At 42.5% G+C, this 18,333-nt stretch overlaps 2 protein-coding genes across 3 annotated transcripts in view; one reads left to right on the top strand and one right to left on the bottom strand.

Moving 5' to 3' along the window:
- Positions 1-13,062, top strand: part of NMNAT2 (nicotinamide nucleotide adenylyltransferase 2) — a 173,482-nt gene extending 160,420 nt beyond the window's left edge. Inside the window, exons 9-11 of the mRNA XM_017524509.2 lie at positions 640-741; positions 876-943; positions 8,680-13,062. Of these exons, the coding sequence (XP_017379998.1) occupies positions 640-741; positions 876-943; positions 8,680-8,782 (273 nt within the window). The 3' untranslated portion in view covers positions 8,783-13,062. The remainder of the gene's footprint in view (positions 1-639; positions 742-875; positions 944-8,679) is intronic.
- A 2,553-nt stretch (positions 13,063-15,615) lies between these two features.
- LAMC2 (laminin subunit gamma 2) overlaps positions 15,616-18,333 on the bottom strand; it is a 64,126-nt gene continuing 61,408 nt past the window's right edge. For both annotated transcript variants that reach the window (XM_017524506.2, XM_017524507.2), the window contains one exon: positions 15,616-17,356. In XM_017524506.2, coding sequence (XP_017379995.1) covers positions 17,103-17,356 — 254 coding nt within the window. In that variant the 3' untranslated portion in view covers positions 15,616-17,102. The remainder of the gene's footprint in view (positions 17,357-18,333) is intronic.

Genomic DNA, 18,333 nt, shown 5'->3' with positions numbered 1-18,333 from the left:
AAAAAAAAAAGTTTCATTTCTCATATGGAGAAATGAAAGCTTCCATCAAAGGCTGATCTCTGAAGTGACCCTAATCATCATCATCATCTCCCTACCACAGCTTGGGTGCCCAGGGATGCATTCCAAGCCCTTGTTGCTCTTGGCTGCCCTTGAGTCCCCCAGCAGTTTTTATGAGGGTGAGACAGAAAAGTGTTTGGTCCCTCTCATGACGTCCCTCTCTTGACATCCATCTGAGGGCTCAAATATGCTTGCTGAACAGAGGGGTCTCTTTCACTCCAGAGGGTGTTTACCAGGTAAGGATGTAACGTCATTCATAGGATTCTGCAGCATTGTGCACTCAATGGGAGCCTCAGGAATTGGAGAGATCTTGCCCAGACATGTAAGAATTCATTTATTCCTGACATCTAGTGGATTTATTAAGCGACTTCTGTGTGCCAGGCAATGTTTTCACTTATTCTGTTGACACTGTTAAGGGTGTTCCTTGAAGGAGCTGGCTGATGGGGCGGAGAAAAAGGCCGGTCTAGGACCGAAGCCTGGGGCTCCGTGTGGAAGAACGGGAGAGGATTCTGCCACGCTAAGTCATTGGTTTGTAGGAGTTTGGGATTATGGTACCAAAGGGCCCTCTCTCTGTTTCTTCAGATGGAGGTGATTGTTGGCGACTTTGGGATTGTGGTGGTGCCCCGGGATGCGGCCGACACAGACCGAATCATGAATCACTCCTCAATACTCCGCAAATACAAAGTGAGTCCTCCGTCCTGCTAGTGCACCTCTGTGATGTGGCCCTTCTCTGAGAGTCCTGGCAGCTGGAGGAGTGAGAGAGCAAAAGGAGTTTAGTGGGAGGGTCTGGCAGCTGACTGTCTCTGCTCTGTCCTCAGAACAACATCATGGTGGTGAAGGATGACATCAACCATCCCATGTCTGTCGTCAGCTCAACCAAGAGCAGGTATGTTTGACCAATGGCCAGAGAGACTTTAGTCAACCTAGCTTACAAGTCTCCACATAACTTTCCTCCATCAAAGATGACCCAGAGATTCAGGCAGACATCTGCTGCCCTGGTGTTCAGCTTCATGTTTAGACCTCATTTATTCCCAGCCACTTATTTTTATTTATTTATTTATTTTGAGACAGAGTCTCATTCTTGTTGCCCAGGCTGGAGTACAGTGGCACAATCTTGGCTCACTGCAACCTCCATCTCCTGGGTTCAAGCAATTCTCCTGCATCAACACCCCCCCCCCCCATAGCAGGGATTACAGGCACATACCACCACCCCTAGCTAATTTTTGTATTATTAGTAGAGATGGGGTTTCACCATGTTGGCCAGGCTGGTCTTGAACTTCTGACCTCAAGTGATCTGCCCACCTTGGTCTCCCAAAGTGCTGGGATTACAGGTGTGAGCCACTGTGCCGGCCTCAGCCATTTACTTTTAAAAGGGGAGACAGTCTGTTAGCTAGTCTTAGCTGCTTTAAGGAGAGAAGAGGGTGTTTTCAGTTGTGGACTCTTTAGTTGGAGGTGCTTATGGAATAATGTTTGATAAGGGTATAGGATAAGCTGCCAAAACAAAAAGATTCCAATATTCAGAGTTTTAAGTAAGTTAGATATTTAGTTCCCTCTTACTGAAGTCAAAGATGAAATCTGTGGCCTTATCCATATGAAGCTTCCATCTCTGGGTGCAGAGCTGCTACAACAGTGGTCCTTCTCAGCCAGCGGGAAAAGGCAAGGTGAAGCCCATGGCAAGAAGCTTTGTCTTTAAGGTGACCCAGAGTTGTGCATACCACTTCCCTTTGCATCCCACTGGCTCGAGGGTGGAGCACAGCTGGGAAACAGACTTTGTAGCTTAGCAGCCACATGCCCAGATGAAACTCAGGATGCTCTATAATTAACCCAAAGAAGGAAATAATAGGTATTAGGGGCCAGTTAACAGTCTCTACCACAAACCCAAAGTGGAAATGTTGAGTGGAATGGTGAAATATACAGAATTTTACACCTAGAAGCCACAAATGTATACGTGTCATTTAAAATTCTAGGTGTGGACAAGCCCACAGAAAGTGTCAAGAAGACTATAGGGAATATCGCAAACATTTTAGCATTTGATAGAAAGTTAAAGGCAATTAGAAATCACCAGCAGTGGTGGCCAAGAATCCAAGGTGAGAGAGGGTACAAAGATGGAGAACATTGCCATCTGTGTCACATCTTTCATAGAAATCAAATGAGACCAAGACTTTAAAAGTAATTGTCTTCTTCCCTGAAAGGCAATTACAGAGACACTCATAAGGGTAGCATCCATCCACTGTGAGGTGAGGGCAAGAGCAATGGACAATAAGGGGAGAGTTGCAGGATGTGGTTCCGAGCATGACTGCACATTAGAGTCACCATGCGGAGTTACACAACAGTACAAATTCCTGTGTCCCACCCAGGCCCACTGAATCCGAATTTGTGGGGGATGGGCTAAGGAATGTGCTTCCGAGCCACAGGTATACACACTTTTTCAAAAAGCTTAACTATGTGAGGAGGCACTTAGGGACCTAGCTTGCAAGGTCAGTGTGTAACCACCCAAGGGGTTCACGTTGCCCACTGCCTAGACAGAGCCAATTCAAGACAGGGGAATTGCGATAGAGAAAGAGTAATTCACGCAGAGCCTGAGTCTGGAGTTTTATTATTACGAATATCAGTCTCCTCGAGCATTCAGGAAGCAGAGTTTTTAAGGATAACTTGGTGGGTCGTGGGAAGCCAGTGAGCCAGGAGTGCTGATTGGTCAGAGATGAAATCATACGAAGTCGCAGCTGTCTGTCTTCTTACGCTGAGTCAGTTTCTGGGTGGGGGACTTCAAGTTCAAATGAGCCAGTTTATTGATTTGGGTGGTGCCAGCTGGTCCATCAAGTGCAGGGTCTACAAAATATCCCAAGCACTGATCTCAGGAGCAGTTTAGGGAGGGTCAGAATCTTGTAGCCTCCAGCTGCATGACTCCTAAACCATAATTGCTAATCTTATGGCCAGTGTCAGTCCTACAAAGACAATCTAGTCCCCAGCCAAGAAGTAGGTCTGCTTCGGGAAAGGGCTGTTACTGTCTTTGTTTAAACTATAAACTAAGTTTCTCCCAAAGTTAGTTCAGCCTACACCCAGGAATGAACAAGGACAGCTTGGAGGTTAGAAGCAACATGGAGTCAGTTAAGTTAGATTTCTTTCACTATCTCAGTCATAATTTTGCATAGGTAGTTTCGAGGACAGTGCATGCATTGAAGGCAGTGAGCTGGTCTCCAGGGAGATCTCACAGGCAGAGCTCAGACGCCTTTTAGAATCTAGGTATGTGGAGAAGTATATGAATTTTTACAAATAGTTCATTTAGGTCTGACACCTAGACTATTGTGTTAGGAGAGAACAGGAAGCAGCCACACCAAGGCTGGAAAAAAAACTGTGCAGAAGCCAAAATGTGTCACTGGAGTCCTTTATAACTGTTGGTGCCTCTCCTCCATGGGCTTCTGTAGGAAGGAAAAGATGTAGTGAATCCCAAGAATCCCTGGAAGAGGATTCATTCTTTTGAGACCAGCATGAAGAGAAACCTGAAAGGATTAAATAAGGATAGTTCTAAGAGGGAAGCTTCTAACAATAAATGCTCATGTTAAAAAAAAAAAGACCCCCAAATAAATTACCTAGCATTAAACCTCAAGGAACTAGAAAAAGAACAAACTAAATCCAAAGGAAGGAAATAATAAAGATTAGAGAAAAACTAAATAGAGAATAGAAAAAATTAATAAAATGAAGAGTTGGTTTTTTGAAAAAAATAAAATTGACAAACTTTTATCTAGACTGAAAAAAAGAATCAAATATATAAAATCAGAAATGAAAGTGTAGACATTATAACAGATGTCTCACAAATAAGGTGGATCATAAGGGATTATGATGGACAATTATGCAAACAGATTTGGTAACCTAGAGGACATGCATAAATTCCTTTAAAAATATAATCTGCCAAGGTTGAATCAGGAATAGCCTGAACAGACCAATAACAAATAAAGTAGTAATTTAAAAACTCCTAACAAAGAAAAAGCTCAGGACCAGATGACTTCAGAGCTGAATTCTGAAGAATAATTAATACAATACTTTTTTTTTTTGAAACAGTCTTACTGTGTCGCCCAGGCTGGAGTGCAGTGGCATGATCTCGGCTCACTGCAACCTCTGCCTCCTGGGTTCAAGTGATTCTCCTGCCTCAGCCTCCCAAGTAGCTGAGACTATTGGCACCTGCCACCACGCCCAGCTGATTTTTGTATTTTTAGTAGAGACAGGGTTTCACTATGTTGGCCAGGCTAGTCTTGAACTCCTGACCTAGTGATCCACTCCCCCCTCAGCCTCCCAAAGTGTTGGGATTATAGGCATGAGCTGTAATCTTAACCTCTTCAAAGAAATACAGCTGGAAGGAATACCCCCCTAGCAAATTCTATGAGGGCAACATACCTTGATACCTAAGCCAGATAAAAACACCACAAGAGGCCGGGCAGAGTGGCTCATGCCTGTAATCCTAGCACTTTGGCAGGCCGAGGCGGGTGGATTACTTGACGTCAGGAGTCCAAGACAAGCCTGGACAATATGGTGAAATCCCATCTCTACAAAGAATACAAAAATTATCTGGGGATGGAGGTACGTGCCTGTAATCCCAGCTACTTGAGAGGCTGAGGCAGGAGAATCACTTGAACCCAGGAGGTGGAGGTTGCAGTGAGCCGAGATCACACCACTGCACTCCAGCCTGGGCAACGGAGTGAGACTCTGTATCAAAAAAAAAAAAAAAAAAAAAAGAAAAGAAAAGAAAGAAAAATGCACCAAAAGAAAAGAAAACTGTAGGCCATTATTTCTGATGAGGATTGATGCAAAAGTCCTCAATAAAATATTAGCAAATTGTCCGGGTATGGTGGCTCATGCCTGTAATCCCAGCACTTTGGGAGGCCAAGGTAGGCGGATTATGAGGTCAGGTTTCACCTGGCCAACACGGTTAAACCCTGTCTCTACTAAAAATACAAAAAATTAGCTAGGCATGGTGGTATGTGCCTGTAATTCCAGCTACTCCAGAGGCTTAAGCAGAAGAACTGTTTGAACTGGGACCTGGGAGACAGAGGCTACAGTGAGCTGAGATTGTGCCACTGCATTCCTCTAGCCTGGGCTACAGAGGAAGACTCCGTCTCAAAAATAATAATAACAATTAGCAAATTGAATTCAACAACACAACACAAAGCTTATACATCATGATCAAGTGGGATTTATCCCTGGCATACAAGGCTGGTTTAACGTGAAAATCAGCCAATGTGATACATTACATGAATAGACTGAAAGATAAAAACCACATGACCATATCAATTGATGCAGATAAAGCATTGGACAAAGTTTAACATCCTTTCTTGATAAAAGATTCTTGGCAGTTTAACTATAGAAGGAAAGTTCCTCAACACAATAAAGGCCATTAAAAAAAATTTAAAACCCATAGCTAACATTATAATCAATGGGGAGAAAATGAAAGCTTTTCCTCTAAGATCTGGTATACAGCAAGAATGCCCACTCTCTCCACTTCTATTCAACATAGTACTGAAAGTACTATCAACAGCAATTAGACAGCTGGGCATGGTGGCTCACACCTGTAATCCTAGCACTTTGGGAGGCCAAGGTGAGCAGATCACTTGAGGTCAGGAGTTTGAGATCACCTGGCTAACATGGTGAAACCTCTTCTCTAATAATAATACAAAATTTAGCTGGGCATGGTGGCATGTGCCTGTAATCCTAGTACTCTGGAGGCGGAGACAAAAGAATCACTTGAACCCAGAGGCTGAGGTTGCAGTGAGCCAAGATCCACCATTGCGTTTTAGCCTGGGTGACAGAGTGAGACTCTGTCTGAAAAAAACTAATAAACCAAAAAAACCCCTAGGGATAAATTTAACCAAGGAAGTGAAAAATCTGTACACTGAAGAGTATAAAACATGGATGAAAGAAATTGAAGATGACACAAATAAATGAAAAGTATTTCATGTTCATAGATCAGAAAAGTTAATATTGCTAAAATGTCCATACTACCTAAGGCAATATAAAGATTTAATAAATCCCCCATTTATCAAAATCCCAATGGGGGCATTCATACTTCACAGAAATAGAAAAATCAACCCTAAAATTTGCTCAAAACTGCAAAAGACCCTGAATAGCCAAAGCAATTATGAGAAAAAAAGTTGGAGGCATCACACTTCTTCATTTAAAATTATATTAAAAGTTATAGTAATCAAAATAATATGATATAGGCATAAAAACAGACACACAGAGCAGTGGAACAGAACAGGCCAAAAATAAATCAAACATACATGGTCAACTGATTTTTGACAAGGGTACCAAAAAGACACAATAAAGAGAGGATAGTTTCTTCAATAAATGGTACTGGGAAAACTGGATTTCTACATGCAAAAGAATGAACTTGGACCATATCTGACATCAGTCACAAAACTCATCTCAAAATGAATAAAGGACCTAAATTTAAGACCTGAAACAATAAAACTCTCAGAAGAAAACACAGGGGAAAATCTCCTTGACATCGATCTTGGCAATTATTTCTTGGATGTCACACCAAAAGCACAGGCTACAAAAGGAAGGGAAGGGAAGGAAAGAGAGGGGAGGGGAAGGAGGAAAGAAAGAGAGAGAGATAGAGAGAGGGAGGGAGGGAGACTTCAAACTAAAAAGCTTCTCTACAGCAAAGGAAACAATCAACAAAGTGAAAAGGCAACCTATGGATTGAGAAAAAATATTTTCAAATCATATATTAGATAGGGATTAATATCCAAGATTTATTAAAAAAAAAACTTATACAACTCAATATCAAGAAAACATATCACTCAATTAAAAACTGGGCAAAGGGGAAGGGTGTGATGGCTCATACCTATAATCCCAGCACACTAGGAAGCTGGGGTGGAAGGATTGCTTGAGGCCAGGAGTTACAGACATAGTGAGACCCTGTTTGTACCCCTACCGCCCCTCTGCCCCTTGCCAAAAAAAAAAAATTAACCAGGCATAGTAGCACCTACCTGATGTCTTAGCTGCTTGAGAGGCTGAGGCAGGAGGATTGCTTGAGCCTAGGAGTTTTAGGCTGCAGTGAGCCATGATTGCACACTGCACTCGAGCTTCAGCAACAGAGTAAGACTCTGTCTTTCAAAACAAAAACCAAAAAAAAACCACACACACACACACCAGAGACTTGAGTAGACATCTCTTCAGAGATGACATAAAAATTGCTAACACGTGCATGAAAAGATGCTAAACATCACTAATCACCAGGGAAATACAATTTAAACCCGCTATGAGATTCTACCTCACACCTATTAGAATAGCTATTATCAAAAGGACAAGAGATAAAAATGTTGATGAGAGTGTGGAGAAAGGGAACCCTAGTGCACTGTTAGTGGGAATGTAAATTGGTACAACCATTACAGAAAACAGTATAGAGGTTCCAAAAGAGATTAAAAATGGAACTGCCATATGACCCAGCAATCCCTCTTCTGGGTATATACCCAAAGGAAATGAAATCACTACCTTGTAAAGATATCTGCATTTCCAAGTTCATTGTAGCATTATTCACAGTAGCCAAGATATGGAAACGACCTAGATGTCCATCAAGGGATGAATAAAGAAAATGTAGTGTACACACAGACACACAGACACACACACACAGGAATATTATTCAGCCTTAAAAAAGGAGATCCTGCCATTTGCCACAACTTGGCTGGACCTGGAAGACATTCTGCCAAGTGATATAAACTAGACTCAGAAAGAAAAATATTGCATGATGTCACTTACATGTGGAATCTTAAATACACAGAGAACAAAACAGTGATTACCAGGGTCAAGTGTGGAGGGCAGAAAATGGGGAGATATAGGTCAAAGGATACAAAGTAGCAAAAATGTAGAACAAACAAGTTGAAAGAGCTAATGTGTGACATGAGTATGATAGCTAATAATAGTGTATTGTATTTAGCATTTTTGCAAAATTAGTAGATTATATCTATTCTCACCACAAGAAGAACAAATAGGTATCTGAGTGAGACGATGGATATATTAATATGAATTTGTTCCACTATATTAAACTATATTATATAAATAATATAGTAATACTGTTATACAAATAATATAACACTATTATATAAATAATATAGTATAATATATAAATTATAAAAAATATAAGTATATAACACATAATATACTATATTATACGATGATAATATACATGTATCTTACAACATCAGATTGCATGACTTAAACATACACAGTACAATTTATTTGACAAAAAAGAATAGTAAATGCATTAGATGCCCGCTCTGTGTCTGGTGCTCTTCTAAGTGCTTTGCATAATGACTCATTTAATCCTTTGAATAACGAGAGTGGCCCAGATATTACCCTCATTTTACAGGAAAAAAGCTGAAGAACAGAGGGCCTTAAATAACTTGCCCAAGGCCTGTCACCTAGGAAGTGGCAGAACCACGACAAATGGCATCACCAAAGCAGGGAAGGAGTTGTGGAGGCAAGAGGGCTTTTCCTAATACAGAACCATTTACTAAACCTGAGCAAAGGCTAGAAATGAGGGGTTGGGGAGACAGGGGTCAGGCCAGTTCTCCTGGCTTGCTTTGGGTGTGGATGTACATCTGATTGACGTCTCTTCTTGTGCAGGCTGGCCCTGCAGCATGGGGACGGCCATGTTGTGGATTACCTGTCCCAGCCGGTCATCGACTACATCCTCAAAAGCCAGCTGTACATCAATGCCTCCGGCTAGCAGCTACACAGCGCTTGGCTCCACGTTCCCCTTGGCGTCCTCCACCAACACAGCGGCCCCTCCATTTCTGTCAGCCCCCCGTTTCTCTCCTGCCTCTCTGTTTCTCCATCTCCTCGTCTTGACTGTTTTCCCTACTTGCTGACTTAACCCCCCATAGTGTGGGGACCTGCAGAGAACCATGGCATTCCCTATTCCACAGTCATCTTTGGACAGACTTTCCTCTAGTCTCCGGGTTGGGGGTGGGTGAGGAAATGGGGTGGGAGTCGGGGGAAGTGCAGTCCTTGGAGATGTACTGGTGTCCGTCTCCCAGCATGCTCTAGGGAGGCGGCTCTGGTGCCCATCCTCCCAGCATGCTCTGGGGAGGCGGCTCTGGTGCCCATCCTCCCAGCATGCTCTGGGGAGGCGGCTCTGGTGGCCGTCTCCCAGCATGCTCTGGGGAGGCGGCTCTGGTGCCCATCCTCCCAGCATGCTCTGGGGAGGCAGCTCTGGCTCTCGCCTTCCCAGCATGCCCTTTACTACAAAGGGCTATTTTTCTTTTCTTTCTTTTATTTATTTTTCTTTGTTCACTCCTTGTAGAACTCAGATGAGATCAGTCCATGGTTCTTTATGTTTGTAGTCTTGATGTGCTCCTGTGGTATTACTTCCCCTCTGATAGGACACTGTAGCCAGCCTCAGCACTCAGTGAGTGCATCAGGGCCACACCCAGTAGAGAAGGCCAAGCAACCTCCACTTCTCCAGCACCGCACACACACACACACACACACACACGCACACGCACACACACACACACAGCAGTAGCAGCAGCAGCAGCAACTTTTGATCAGGATTGAGATTTTCAGGTTCTGAAACCTGGGAGGCAAATCTGGGTTTTCTCAGAAAAATTTGAATCTATTTCCTTAGTTTCAAAGGACCATTTCCCTATGCTCTGAGCTTTGATCACACACAGCCAGTCCATCCTCATTTCCTGGTGGCATCTGTTCGTTTACTTTGTGAGCTGTAGCTGATGGCACAGTGCAAGTTCCCTGCCAGCCAGGGATTTCCAAGGGACAGCTGGAGGCCATGCTTAGACACATTCCTGCATCTGAGAAGAATCACATAGGCAGGACCTGATCCAGATCACACAGTCATGTCTTTAATAAAAATATTAGGAGTCCACTCAGCCCTGGAGGTCTTTGCTAATTGGAATTATTTATTATCTGTTGGGCTGGGAAAAGTCTCTTTCATCTTGTAAGTCCCGGATGACCTAAGAGAAAGCAATTTGTTGCCCTGATGATAACTGATGATTTTCACCCTCTCCAGCTGAGGTAACTCCGACAGTGCCTGGGGTCAGCTCCTTCTTGAGAAGCAGTGCCTTAGCCTTGTTTCTGTGGTTGGTTCTAGCCCCTGCAGAGCCCAGAAGCTGCAGGAACTGTCTGAGAAAATCTAACAGAGGAGTGGGTTCCCAGAAGGGAGATCTGGGAGGGGTCAGGAGCCACTAAGTTGTTTCACTCCTTTTTCCCCGAATTTTCTACCTTCCTTTCTGCTCCCGCAGACAGTTTCGCCAGGTTGTTAGGTTCTCACGCATGTCCTGAGGGCCATAAGGAAATTGCTCTCTTGAGCTTTGTGTCTCTCATCCAGTCTCTGGCTCTTGGGTTTCTGGCCTTTGAGCAATAGTCCTTGAGTGCTAGGATTCTCTTATCAAAATCGAGTACCAGCTATGGCCAGGAGGGGCCAGGTAAGACTTGAAAGCAAAGACAATAATCTTTACCACACATTTCACATCTGCAACATCCTTCAATTGCAGGAAAAGGAACTTGATTTAACAGAAGATCATGATAGAGCAGCATCCAAAGGGTCTGTTATTCCTCTTGGATTTTTTGAAATAATCTTCAGAGGAAGGAAGGAAAATCCTATTTTGGGGTCTCAGTGTTTGACTAGGGATCATGAAATAGTAAACTGAAAAAAACTTGAGAGTTCAGTTGATCTGACACTTTCCTTTAAAGGGTGAGGGAGCAGAGGCCCATGGGATTAAATGGCTGGTCCAGGTCAGCCAGCAGGTATAGGGCCTGACAAGAGGATACTGTTTCCCTGACACCTAGGCCGTCATAACACACTCTCCATTTCCTCATGTTGCTGACCAGGTGCCCATGTGATTTCTACACTTCCCAAGCCTTATCCTGGCATCTTTACCTTAAATTATGTCTGTTCCAGGTGCTCCCCACACACAGCTAGTAATGCCAGTCCCAGGGGAGGGTGTGACGGTAAGGAAGGCCACTGCTAGGTTTCCGTTAGAAATAAAGAGATCTCAACAGCTTAAAGGAAATCCCAGAAACTGATTCTGTGAATCCAAGAAAGAATTGCTTTGTGGAGGTGAAGGAAGACCCAGAGATTGCTCAGGATGATGCTATTGCTGGAGAAAGGAAGATGGAAGAGTCTTTGTCCAGGCAGAACAGTCGTAAGCCAGGAAATGAAACAAAGCAAAACAGGAGCCTGAATTTCCCGGGGAAACGTGGCTTGTTCAAGGACCTGGAGTTATGGATGGAATTTATGAGGACCTACATGAGCAGACCTGAGGAAGGCTTATTTCTTTGGTCCACTCTGTTACTAAGTTCTTGTCAATCTGCATTTGGCCTACACTCTGCACTCTTAGCGTGCGGCCGGAAGGCATGTGCGAGTGGAGAGGGAAGGTGAGATGAATCAAGACAAAGAACAGGTGCCATAGACGTAGATTTCTAGGAATGAAGTGGGGCAGATCTTATCTTTGTGGATGACAAGCGCTGCACTAAAAACAGGTTTCCTATTTAATATAAAAAGAAAGTGAATCCTTTTTTTGGGTAGAATCGTCCATTCCCCACTCCACCCTACTCTTCATTTGCTGGGAAAAGGTCAGAGTACAACTGAATCCAGAACAGGATGCTATGACCGTGACCCAGCCACAGCCAATACCAGAAAGATGATTCAGAGTCTGAAGTGGTGCCTCACGTGCCAACAGGATAACCTCTGGGCCCTGACTTCGCCTCTGGGGTCCTGCTCCTTCCTGTAAAGCCCAATCCAAGACTAGCATGGCTCAGAGGTTGTGTGAAAGGCATGAACTGGAACAATCATGTCCAGAGGGGTCTGGAGCTTTGTTTCCTGCCCACCAGCAAAAAGTGTCCCTCCCATGTTTCTGAAAGTGGCTGATGTAAGAACAGGCAGGAGGAAAACCCTTTTTGTCAATGACTGTCCTTAAGGAATGGTCCTCTGGGAGGGCTGTGCTGCTAGTGGGTACCTCAGTCACACACCCCCAACCCCAGGTAGCCTCTAGAGCCTTCTTGCTTTCATTTTCCTTGAATGTACATAGGAACAGCGGGGAAAAGTCTCTTACTGAAGTGCCTGAAACCCAAAGCTAGAGCTTCTAGAGACGCCGTTCTTCCTGTCTCAGCTTGGCCAGCCTTTCAACAGTGTTCTCTAGTTTCAAGCTCCAGCTTCTCAGAAAGAATTAAAGAACTTGCTGTTCAAATTAAGTAGAAAGTGAGACTCAATAGCTGAAGTACAGCAAAAGGGAGAGAATTACAGGGAGAAACAACTTGTACTTTAGCAGCCCAAACCTACTCTCCCCAAACTCACACACACACACACATACACACACACACACACACACACACACTTTTAGGGGACTAAGAGAGAGAAGCATGTTATTACATCTTACTCATCCAAACAGTAATGCAAAAATAAAAACGATAGAATATGAAAAGCTCAGGATCTCTCCCAAGGCTACCTACTGCAGGAGGGCCAACAGGTGAGATGGGAAGAATGGAAACAGGGACCGATTTTGTAGCTCATACAATTAGGACACCTTAGGAATAGCACTGTAGTAATGGCGATGAATATGCTCTGCCAAATTCATCCAGTCTTCACCTTCTTATAGCTGCCCTGTACACTCGCCTCTTCATGTGGTCTCTTTGTAGCGTGAGTTTGGAGTGTCCTATTAGCCTGTTCTGGTTAGGAATGAGTTAACGGCTCTTTCCTGCCATCTTAGTCTAGTCCTGGGGCTGAGGATTCAGCTGGATCCACATGGTCTTGAGGGTTGGCATGGGGAGGGGGAAGCTTTTTTTGAATCACTTTTTGAACACATAATCTGCCATTTTAAGAGTAAGATTTGCTTTATGGAAATCAATTCATTAATAAAAAACGATATTCAAGTTGCAATACCATTTCACAGTGAAATATTTTGAGTAAAATTTTGTTGCTAGAATAGTCATGGGCAAGAGTTTTATGCAAAATGTTTCAATTATGTTAATAAATAAGACAATGCTACTAGACTCTTGTGTCTTGGTCTAGAACCTTCTCTGTGATTTGCAGCATTAATCACTTTTTCTTCATAATCTTACTTGACAGGAGACAACAGTTGTAAAAATGTACTTAGAACAAGCGGTTTCCAGCCTAGTTCAGCTCATGCCACATGTGTAATATTAAAGTATGTATAGCCACACCCAAGGATGATAAAGGAAAGAATAATTAGTAATTTTGTAAATTATGTCTCCATTTTCTTCGTTTTAAAAAAATTAAATCTCAGATCTTGACGAATTTGCATAGTCCAGTGTTGGTTAACTTTGGCTCCTTAATGAAATTAGTACTTTATGAAAAAAAATTGTATTTGTGAAAATTAAAAACTTGAACAACTTTTTAGCATGAAAAGATCTTAACTGAAACAGAACTTGTTAAACTCGCAATTTTCTTTGGCAATGCAAACAAGCAAAAGTGAATAATTTGTTAACTGTTCAATCCTGCTGTCATTATTAGTTCTTCATTATTATTTCACCTTCAGTTATATCACACAACATGTATTGGGTTAGGTGTGGATGGTGATTGCCATTAGCTAATTATCAGATATGATTCAGAAGGTGAGGCACTAATTCCCTGTTAGGCCAGCTCATTGAAGGATTAGCTGTTTGTCAGATTCATTTTTTAAATGAATCATTCAGTTCTTGGGGTTCTTAGTATTTTTTTCATATATATATATATATTTGCTTAAAATTGAGATGTGGCAGCTTTGTGTGCATCCACGTGGGTTTCATGGCACATCATCATGATACTTGATATGCTTGTAAATTATCACTTGTGTTTACATTTGCTATTTTGTTCACAAAGCTTAACACTGTTTTTCTTCCCTTGTCCTGAGAGTACATAATGATGAGAGCTCATTTATTTGTTTTTTGTTTGCTGGTTGGTCGGTGTAGAGTTTCGCTCTTGTTGCCCAGGGTGCAGTGCAATGGTGCAATCTCAGCTCTCTGCAACCTCTGCCTCCTGGGTTTGAGTGATTCTTCTGCCTCAGCCTCCAGAGTAGCTGGAATTACAAGTGCCTGCCACCACGCCCAGCTAATTTTTGTATTTTTAGTAGAGAAGGGGTTTCATCATCTTGGCCAGGCTGGTCTCAAGCTCTTGACTTCAGGTGATCCGCCTGCCTCGGCCTCCCAAAGTGCTGGGATTACAGGCATTGGGCCACAGTGCCCAGCCGAGAGCTCATTTAAAACAAAACATAAACACTGGTTTAATCTGCTAACTTTAAAATATATATACTAAATATGAATTAACATATGTGCACATACACATTTCTTCCCTTATGACCTATATGTAAGCTCTAGATCTTTGGATTTCCTAGAAAGTTCCATGTAGCCAATAGTATAAAGAAAGGACAGAAAAATTCTAATCTATGTTCTCCAGATGGGAAAACTGAACCACAGCAAGAATCCATAACATTTCCATCACCATGCAAAACATTAAAAGAAGACATGATAAACATATTCCTGGCCCTTGAGACTTGTTCAAAACATTGAATATTATTACTGAGTGTCTTCTTATCCTTTTCTCCAGCCTGCTAAGAGGCTGAGAGAAGTGCTGGAGAGTACTGACAAGAAACCACATCATCAGAGAAGACCGGAAATACATCTGCTAAGAAGTTATAGTCTATGGGTAGTTTCATTTCCACCCCTTTCTCCAAACAAGTCCCTAAGAGTTAAAGCAGATGATGATGTATGTAATAGCCTACCAACAGCATGATTAATCATAAACACTCAGAAGAGAAGTACAAGAAAGCTTTGCTATGAACTACTAATATTGCAAAGAAATCAGAAGGAAAGCTTCCTTATCTTGGCTGGGTCAGCTCAAGGACTGACAACATGAGGCTAGGTCCTGGGGAAGCCACATCCCCTTCTCTCTTCTTAGAGATAACTTTTCAGGTCCTCAGAAAAGAGAATTATTTCTACACCAAGGGGAGTCTTATAAGTCATTCTTCTATTTCCATCAGTACTCAGGTATCATCTCCCATTTGTCAGGGAAGACAGTCTTATGACTTTTTAAACAATCTATCCTATTGCCAAGACAGGATTAAAAATTCATTTTCATGGAAGGTAAAGCAAAGTGATCAGACCCATCAGAATTTGGGGGTCAATGTGGACAGAAGCAGAATTCTTTCCTCAGCCACTTGGGTAGAGGGCCAATTCAAGATCTTAATTTAGTACATATTAACTTCTTAAAAAGCATGACATATGCACCACAAACTATTAGTTTTACCTTCATTTTATAACTGATGAAAAAGATAAGAATGTTAATTATACCCCCCCACCACCACCCAGCTAGAGTTGTTCTAGAAATAAATTTTTATGCTTAGGAGACAGCATCAGTTAAACCTCATAAAATCCCATTGACAGCATCATCAATCTCTATGGTTGGAAAGGGCAAAGTAAGATGCTCAGAAGAAGGAAATGAAGATGCTAACCCTAGGACCTATTGCCGTTTCTGTGGTGTTTTCCCTTCTATTGCTTTGGCACTTCCATCATAGGCTTAGAGTTAGTAAATCAAAAACTGACCCCAGGCATCTGACAATTGTTCTTTATTTAAAATTATATTCAGGAAAATCCAAGGAAATACAGAAGTAAGGCAGCACCATAGTCTTCCCAGCTGAGGTGGAAGTACTTTGGTTTCTCCGGCAATTCCCATTGGTGTTATCATGACTCAATAGTCTGTTGCAATCAGTTGTAGTTCCAGAGTGACAGCTGGAATGCAAAGAAATGTGCACAACCCAGAGCTCTCTCAGCTTTGCCAAAACTCAAGTGCCCCCGTGGGAGGGTCTTGCAACATATGTTCTGTTGAGCAAAGAGGTTGCAAACCAAGCCGTTATTGCAATAAACACTACTGTGACAAACAAGGTTTGTAAGTTTAAATTTATTTTTTAAAAATGTTTGTCTTCCTCACTAGACAATCAACTCTATGAGGGCAGAGACTATGTCAACACTGTACCACCCGCCCCTGGCACACAGTAGTTACTCAATAAATATATGTTGGAAGGATGGATGGAGGATGGAAGGATGGATGGAAGGATGAATGGAGGGATGGATGGAACCCAGCTGAAGTGTGAGTAGGAATGTTCTCTGTTATGGATAGAGGGAAGAGAGGGGAGACTGAGAAAATACAATAAAATACATTGATGCATATCATTTTTGGTGTTTGAAAAGTAGGACTGAATTAGGACTAATAAATCTAGAGAATTTTACCTCTTACAATGCACAAGCCACAGTTTTCTATCACTTTGAAACTGAAAAAGTAAATGCCTTCCCAATATTTGCTTTGCTTTTAAAATGCTTTAATAAAAATGCAATCTCTAAGTTGCCATGGCATCATTTAGAGAAAGGATATCATGCCCAGGTCCAGAACTTGAAGGTGGCAGGAACCAGTAGGCAACATTGCTCGAAATGGGCCTGTCTTAAGGGTCCTCACTCCAACACTGCTCACTTCTTCCAGCTTGAAAGTGGAGAACATGTTCACATGCTGAGTGGTAAGCAGGAGGAACTCTGATCAGCAGGAAGCTTGCAGTGGACAATATGAGGCAATAGTATTTGACTGGCCACAGCGTGACTGGGTTGCACGCTGTTCTGACATTAGGAAGAATTTTATGCCTGGGCAAAGTCAAAAGTTTTTTCCTTTAGTCACTTTACTTCAAGAATAAATTGACTGTAATCCAACGGTACTTGTCCGAATTCCAGGACTCCATTTATAACCATTCTGAGGCAAACATCTGCCTGTGCAGTTTGTCCTTCCTTCCAGTCCATTCTTTGGGGTCCAGATCCTTGGTCAGTCTCACACGCAGTGTTATCTGCCTCACTGCCCAGCAACAGGAAGTAAGGAGTATCATACTGGTGCAATAAGACAGCCACCTGGCCACAGGTTCAGGGATGGGGTCAGGTCAGTTGACCTGAGCATATCCATTAAACATGTTCAAATGTCCCCACCCACCCACATGACATGGCTCCTGAGCCCTAAGATCTGTATCCCAAGAGCCTCAGTTGAGAAATCTATGGCAGCTTCACTGTTGCTCAAGAGCCTGGGTATTGTAGCAGCCTGGGGGCAGGTTGTCCCTAATGTTCTCCAAGTTCTTCACATCAGCCAGAATCCCATCTATGCTTGTCTCCAGCAAATGGAGGTGGCCCCTCTGCCGGCGTGCCCTCTCTTCCAGCTCTGACATCATGGGCCGCAGTTGGCTGTTGATCTGGGTCTTGGCTCGGGAAAGCTTCTGCTCCAATAAGAACAGCCCCTCTTCATCTACACTGGCAGGCTGGTCTATTTCAGGGAATGAGACAGGAATTAACATAAAAAAGCTGTGAACACGTGTCCCCTTCTATACTCATAACTAATCCCTGTTTCCACTTGCCTAAAGCAAATAGTATGCCATGAATTTTAAAAGCTCATTTTGAATTAGAAATCATCGAGAAAGAGTTCTGAAAGAGCTAGCCTAGTTACTGAGCTATGAACAACCCTGTTCAAGACTCTGAGGTCTCTAATTTAGTAACGTGATGTCTGGAGTTTTCCTTTTGTGTTAGGGTCAATAGTTTATGCTCTGAAAAAAAAAATAAGAAGACTGAAGGTCACTGGGGACTGAACACTATCCAAGGTGTTTGCCTAACATAGGTCACTGCTAGGATTAGAATCAACTCCAAATTATGCTTTCCGAACCACCCTTAAGAAACATCTCACTGTTTTCTGTTAGAAGACTTAGAAACTGGCTGAGTTTCAGGGTTGTAGAGGCCAAGGTATGCTTTGCCATTTGGGGAATGGATTCCAGCTGCTAAAAATTAATGTCAGACATCATTCCAGCCTGAAACAGCAATAATCTAGCTATATATTATTTTATTTCCAATATAAAATGTAATCACATTTGTGCAGGTGTAATTTACCCACAGACGATCTAAAATTAATGTCAGTATGAAGGGTACCTGGCCAGACCCATTTAGTTCAAATAGGTTTGAGTGGCTCTTGATCAACTCAAACTCAAGGTCAAGCTGCCTCACATATCTGAGCTGAAGTGCCAGTATTTGACTGCATGAGTTTATTAATTAAGAAACGACAACAATTACTCTCTTATTGCTCCAGGACTCAAGAGAGCACACAGAGTAGAAACAACACTGTAACAAAACTGTGGATCCAAATGGATCTGTCTTTCACTTGGGGTCAGGGAGATTGAAGAATTTAGGATTTTATGACATGCAGAGGAAGTTAAGTAAGCTTAGGAACAAAATAACCTTGTCTATGGGAAGGTG

Source organism: Cebus imitator, unplaced genomic scaffold (assembly GCF_001604975.1).
Source record: "Cebus imitator isolate Cc_AM_T3 unplaced genomic scaffold, Cebus_imitator-1.0 Scaffold33, whole genome shotgun sequence".
Taxonomy (NCBI): Eukaryota; Metazoa; Chordata; class Mammalia; order Primates; family Cebidae; genus Cebus; species Cebus imitator.
Note: the sequence above shows the minus strand (reverse complement) of the source record. Positions and strands in the feature narration are given on the sequence as shown.